Here is a 6,665-nt window from a genome sequence, read left to right as displayed (position 1 = left end):
TTTTAACTGTAACAAAACCTATAAACTTAACCCAGTAGCATGACACCTGGTAAGTCACATGACTTAGGTGGTAAGGGCAAAAGGTGGTGTGTCACGTGACGCGGGTGGTAAGGGCAACAGGTGATCAGTCACATGATTCGGGCGGTAAGGGCACAGTGCAGTATACTGTACACAGCAGTGGGATTTAAACCCTTAATCCTGAGGGTATCCGCTAAACCACCACGCCACCCAGCCACATATCCTAACTATTTACCCGTAGAATAAAAAACAAAATTTTACTCAATTTGGCATTGTTATTCCATATTTTTAGGTCAGCATATAACGATGTCACATTTAATATGGTCTCGCTAAAATCTTAAACGCCTGCATGCAGTCATTATCATCATCCAATTCCAAAGGCTAATACGTTGTTAGCAGACTAAGTGTCAATCAGTTATTTTTTTAATGAGCGATCATTTTAATTGTGAGGAAGCACGCGATAAAGCCATTACAAAAGTACAATTCACTACTGTCCAATTCGAACTAGGCCTAGTAAAAACTTACATTACCATTCTTTAAAAATCTTTAAATAAATGTCAAACAATAAAATCAGACAAAAGACATTGTATACTATCTCCAAGAACAGTGGAGTAGTGTGTGTATTACATTCATAAAGCCCATGCAAATACGGTAACAGATACTCTTGTCTCATTCATTGTGTAGCAGTTAAGAAACTGGCCAAACGGTTAAAAGTTCAGATCTCAGCAGGAAAACACTGCATCCTGTCTTGTAGTCCTTAGCTTGACCTGCTTCATTTTTTTCTTCTTCTGTATAAATACATCAATGAGCGTCGTACGAAAGTAAATGCATGGTCCTTCTCAGCTAAATAAATCTTTTACTTTAGCCAACAACTAATGATATATCATTATGGGTGGTGTATACTAGCTTATAACTAATTCATACTGTACACTGCACGATTGATGTCATTCATATTGTTACGAATCATAGTCACGTCAATTAAATACATTAATGAAACAGGTTAAATCGGGATGTACGGTAAAACCGGATATGATTTATAAATTTTAAATCGCTAGTACGCCTCATCTGGTACAGCATGAAGCTGCACAGGAGAGTTTCTAACTGTTGAAAAAATCAGGGGATTAAGTGAAGTCTACCTGGGGCTTGACTTTTATATTGAAGGAAGCTTGACATCGGGGTTAAAATACTCGGGGCTCGGCTTAAAATGTTCTGGGATACAGCCCCGAGGGATCGGACCTAACGACGCTCATGCAGCTGCACATTATTATGAGTGTTTTCAACGTGGCGCAAATCGCCGATGGGGTGCAGAAAACCATAATAAAGACTAATTCCGTACCTGTCATCGTAGCAAAAATCAGCGCCCAAGGTGTTAAGATAGATGACCAAAGCCACTGCGCTTGACACCAGCTCTGCAATCATTTCTCAGAAAAGAAAAAGAAAAAGGAAGAAAAGTAAGTAAATGGGAAACTGTATGTCCAGTTTCCTTCGTGGCAATGCTTTCACTATTCTCCCTTGTCTTTGTGCGCCCGCAAATCCCGAGTCTACATGCTCTCAGATCAGTCTGAATTTATAATCCACGCATCATTCCTCTCTAACCCATTTTGATTTGCGGCGGTTTCGGAGAGGTGCCTTTCGGCAGCGGGGAGAGTGCGCTGGCGCCGTACGCTGCCCAGAGCGACTCCTGGGTGCGCTCGCTGGAGCCCTCCCCTGGTCCCCCCCACCCCGGCGTTTGTGACTGTACCCGCCCCATCTGCACGCCGGGAATGAACCTGAATCCCCAACAAGTAGCGTGAGTCCCCGTTATTGAAGCTTTCTCCGTCCATATGTCTTTCATTTAAAACAATAATACTTAATAAACAAGCACAAATTAAAATAACGTAACTGTGAAGGAATGACGACAGTGCACACTACAATTTGCATACATTTGCATGGCACCAATAACTATGTAAATGAGCTAGAATTTTTAAAAATGAAACGGCAATGCTATATCGTACGAGAACAGGTATTGTGTCAGTCATGTATTATATTTAGGTAAAAAGTCAAGCTACGTAGGCCCACATTGTACATTAATGTGTGTGTTTAATTTTAAATACCCAAGAATTTTCCAATCATGCATTCTGCTTTATTCTTTTATACTATCATTTTATTTTATTCTGCTTTTGGCTTGAAGATATAATAGATTTCACCAATTCTCCACCAAATCTATGCATGCATATTTCATCTAGCAGAATTACTGTACTGTATGACAAAATAAGGATAAAAAAACAGAATTTTCCCAAAGAAATAGGTGTCACGTGAAGCGAGAACATACAGAACCTAATTTCTGACCTCAAGCAGTGTCATGATTGGATCATTTTGATGATAACCAACATTTTTTTCTAGGTAGAAGAGTTAATAGCATCACTATGATATTACAAAAGCTAAAATAAGGGCAGGATAGCATCATGCACAATGCATGTCTTTAAGGTGCGGAGGCATTGCTGTTGGTGTTTGGGCCAGACAGTTCATTATGGATTCACTTACACCTCTTCCAGCAACATCTTTGCCCTCAGGGTGTCTCCAGTACAACTGCTGTCTAAGGCCAGATCTGCTTAGCTTCAGGTGTTCCATGCAGAGGTCTGACAAGGTGAGAAGTCTGCTGGGGGAAGCCCATGCTGTCAGTGGTCCACACAATTCCGGGGTCTGCTTGCCATCAGCAAAATGAGAACCGTTGTCCGTGTCTAAGTCAAAGCAGACACAGACTACAAGTCTGATGTACACATAATTTATTATATTTTGCATTCAGACCCACCATGTAAGAGAAATTATTGAGCTGTCAAACTTAGAGTTAATAGTTAATCGGTCAAACAGTATAGACTTGGTGAAAGCGCAAGATTATGCCTATTGCCTTATTAGCTAACTGAGAAGCATCCATGTTGAAGCCTGCCTTAGGACTAGAGATGGGAGAAATGGTGCTTCGAATGTGGCTTTCTTTAAATCATTGATCGACGGGATGTAGTAACCTGCCCCCCCCCCCCCCCCCCCACAGTGGGCTTTAATGTCTCAATTTTCATGTCGCTGTTTAATCTCACCCTTCTTTTCCGTAGTATGATTCATTACAATTTCAGGTTCCACTGAGCACCAGTGAGGACAGATCATATGAGGGATACTGCTCTCCAGTCATCTGCACCTTTTAAGTGTTGACAGCGGGACATTGGGTGCCCCCCCTTATGCCCCATCGGTGGAGAGTGGTCCTTCTCTGCATCATCTAGGATGCTCACTGCTGTTCATAGACGGAGAGCCCACATGCGACTGCTATGGGGGAGGACTCACCCATGACGGATGAAATGGAAGGGCTCTCGGCGATCATCACAGGGTCTAGGAGGACCTTGCTGATGTCATTAGAGTTCCTTCCCATTTTCTCAGAGGACTGTCAGACAGAGTCAGAATCGTTTAAATGAGGTTACGATATGTAACCATGCAGGATTCCAGATTCCCCAGAAGCAAGATTTCGTTAAAATAAATAACAAAAGCCATGAGGTTCTCGGCTTTTGTGACAAATGTTGTGATGACTCAGCCTCACTTTGACCTAAGTCACTAATCCTAACACTATTATGTATTTTTTTCACAATATTATGAGTCAGTTGCTCATTTTTATTATCAGAATAAAAGTCTTGAAAAACACAAGATCGGCCAACATATCCTATTAGTATTAAATATTGAATAATTTTTATAATATTTTTGAGTTGGGATTGCAGGTTATCCACACTGGTTAAGCAATATTAGCTCAAATAGACCAAATCAAACGATTATGGATGGATCTAGTACCATGGAAATGTGAGTTGTAGCACTGATTAGCAAGCAAACCCTTTCATGACGGAGCGGCAAACATTTCAGTTTGCTGTCAGTGCGCTCTGAGAAGACTGCTGTCTAGCTGAAGCCATCTGGTTACTGTCTGTGATTCAGAATCTCACTGGGATATTGTGGCCTTAATTGAATCTTTATACCAAGTCGGACAGGAGGGTTTTGGGTGGGTCCTCCTTCCCACGAGCATTTTGCCAGGCCCAGCCGTAGCTTCTGCCAGAGTCACGCCTTCTGTCTATCAAACCCAAGTCAGGAGACTGAAGTCCTTGGCGTCGGGGCTTATTTACATATTCAAATTAGCCTTCAGTAACCTATTGCATGGTTGAATCAACAGCCATCTTTAGGGTGGCTGTGACAGTCCTGTCATCTCCGTTCATCATGTCTGGCCTCCACCCCAGCCTGGCGCCTTGGACAGCGAAGGGGTCAAGCAGAGCGGCTCCCCTTGTATGCCAGGAGACAGCAGGGGCCAAACAAGGCTCCTTAGGCTAAGCTACGTCCAAACGGGCGGCCATCTGCTCCAGCTGGCATCCTTGTTTGTTGGGGAGGGGGTTATTGGCCACTGGTTCCTTTTGGCTACATCTCAGGTACCTGTCAGCAAAGCTGCCGTTTACCCTAAGACCCCCCCCCTGCCCGACACCCCCACCTCACCATGACCAATATTCACGTGGTTTTGCACACAACGCATTTTATCAAATCAACTGTGATGCAGTACTGATGAGGCATATTCCAGAGAATTTAAAAAGCTTCTGTTTTTAATTTTAAATGTAGTAGTAGTACATAGTAGTTTGATTATTTTAATTTAATATTTGAAGGAAGAATTTAATTAGACAAAACCTGACTAAAAGAGTCAAAGAGCAGCATTTTGGCAGGAGAAATGATTAAAACGATCATGAAACTCTTAATGATGCTGCATTCAGTTTATTTATTGTTTCTTATTTCTTATAAGCTGGGAATCTTGGCTAATGTACAGCATAATTGAGGTGAAGGACTAGCAGAAGTTAAGTGGCCATTCTATACACATGTCTTATATCTGGGAAATGTCTCCCCCTTCAGGTTTGTTTATGCATTGCATAAGACATACACCATTAATCTGATTGGACTTTATGGCTTCCATGGAGAGATGTTACTAGGTAATATACCATAGATAAAAGATCCAAGCTGTTTGGAATGTAGCAGCTTACAGCATCGTTCAGCACTGTATTATTCCCAGGACTGTGCTGTGAAAAAACACAATGAACTTGACTCGAGTTTTGTGACTGCAAAGCTGAAGAGAAAGTAACTGCAGGATTGCAGGTGAATCCATGGCTGAGCCAAACCAAATTCTAAGTCTGCTCGACTTCATAAGTAAGCCATGCTTTATTTGAGTTGCTGCGACATGAAAGCCTTAACACCACAAATTAACACTTAAATTCTTTCTGTAAGGTGAAGTAACAGGTGAAACATCACACATTAAGATAAGGGCTGCAAGATTTGAGATTTTTATGTGTCACGTATATGAATGTACTGGTATACAGCAGTGAAACAAAAGTTCCGCTACTCCAGACAGCAAACAAGGTAGAAGGAGAAAAAATATATAAACGTTAACAATTTGATTACTGAAATGCAGAAATATACATAAATATATAAAAAGTAAAGTTGTAAGAAAATTGTTGAGGTTGTAGTTATAGGCTATTGTAATCAGTGGTGTTAATGATCCTACTGTGCTGGGGGTAGCAGCTTCTCCTCAGCCTCTCAGTCCGACCTGAGCGCAGCCCCTGGGACAGTTTGTGGAACATTGTTGGATATAGATGTACCGCAGGGTGGGCAGTTTTGTCCTGGTGATTCCCTCAGTGCACCATTTCACACTTTCCAGGGTCTGTGCAGTAACAGTAAGAGCGTCTGGTCTCAGCCATGCCATTTTGCATGCCCTTTACCTCAAATCAGCCTCAGATCTTCCTTTCATGTTTCATCTGATCTGGGATTATTTGGCATGGAATACAGTGAACATACTTGCTGACCCTGGAGTTAGCAGAAAAATGGGCAGGAGTGTGTCTGGCTTCTACAGGAAGAACATTGGAACAGGCTTTTCATCTTCCTCACTCTCTGGCATTTTCTTACTCTTTTAAACACAGACTTCACCTGAAGAGCAGATGGGTGTGAAACCGGTTTGAAGTTTAATTAAGACCACATGCTGAAGCGTGGTGATATTTAAGCTGCGATTACTGGGCCTCATGTGGTATGATGGCACGACCTACTGGTCCCTGGCTCACAAAGAGTGCAAGAGCCCATCCTGAAGTGGTCGCCTTTGCTTCTGGAAGTGTGGATGTTTGCGTAGAGAACGTTCCTTAGAAACTGTGGACTGGTTGAAGAAAAAAAGAAGACAAGCCATGTGTTACACAGTGGGGCTTGTCAACACTCAGGCTTTGGGTAGAGATGAAACGTGCTAAACCTGGAAGGCAGGTCTTCAAAGCAGCCCACCGTGTTTCAGAACATCTGCAGTTACAGGACATGGTGTGGAATTAAACATGGCCGCCCCCGCCTTAAACTCACTCTGACATCATTATGTCTCCATTGAGAGCTGTCAATAGGTACCAGGTCCAAGTTACAATCTGGAAACTGTGTAAGATTTCTCAGCAATAATAAGCACAATGAAACCTTCTTTGGAAAAAGTAAAAAATTCATACATACATATTTTATAGCACGAGTTGTTAAGTCTGTTCTTGTTAACATTCTATTCAGTGACTCTCCGGCAATATACAAAAGATCATTGGCTTCTGTGAAGACCTATTTTCTGGGACCTGACTTTGCGTAAGTGGGGCTGTAAG

At 42.1% G+C, this 6,665-nt stretch overlaps 1 protein-coding gene across 4 annotated transcripts in view; it reads right to left on the bottom strand.

Moving 5' to 3' along the window:
- The window catches only part of LOC125739443 (protein O-mannosyl-transferase TMTC2-like), a 28,092-nt gene extending 26,394 nt beyond the window's left edge, over nucleotides 1-1,698 (bottom strand). For all 4 annotated transcript variants that reach the window (XR_007397160.1, XR_007397161.1, XM_049009565.1 and 1 more), the window contains exon 1: nucleotides 1,355-1,698. Coding sequence is in view for 2 of the 4 variants with exons in the window: in XM_049009565.1 (XP_048865522.1) it covers nucleotides 1,355-1,437 (83 nt within the window). In the remaining 2 variants the exon portion in view is untranslated. The remainder of the gene's footprint in view (nucleotides 1-1,354) is intronic.
- Between the last annotated feature and the right edge of the window lie 4,967 nt (nucleotides 1,699-6,665).

This window comes from Brienomyrus brachyistius, chromosome 3 (genome assembly GCF_023856365.1).
Source record: "Brienomyrus brachyistius isolate T26 chromosome 3, BBRACH_0.4, whole genome shotgun sequence".
Classification (NCBI taxonomy): Eukaryota; Metazoa; Chordata; class Actinopteri; order Osteoglossiformes; family Mormyridae; genus Brienomyrus; species Brienomyrus brachyistius.
The sequence above is the reverse complement of the archived record's forward strand: the minus strand, read 5'-3'. Positions and strand labels throughout refer to the sequence as shown.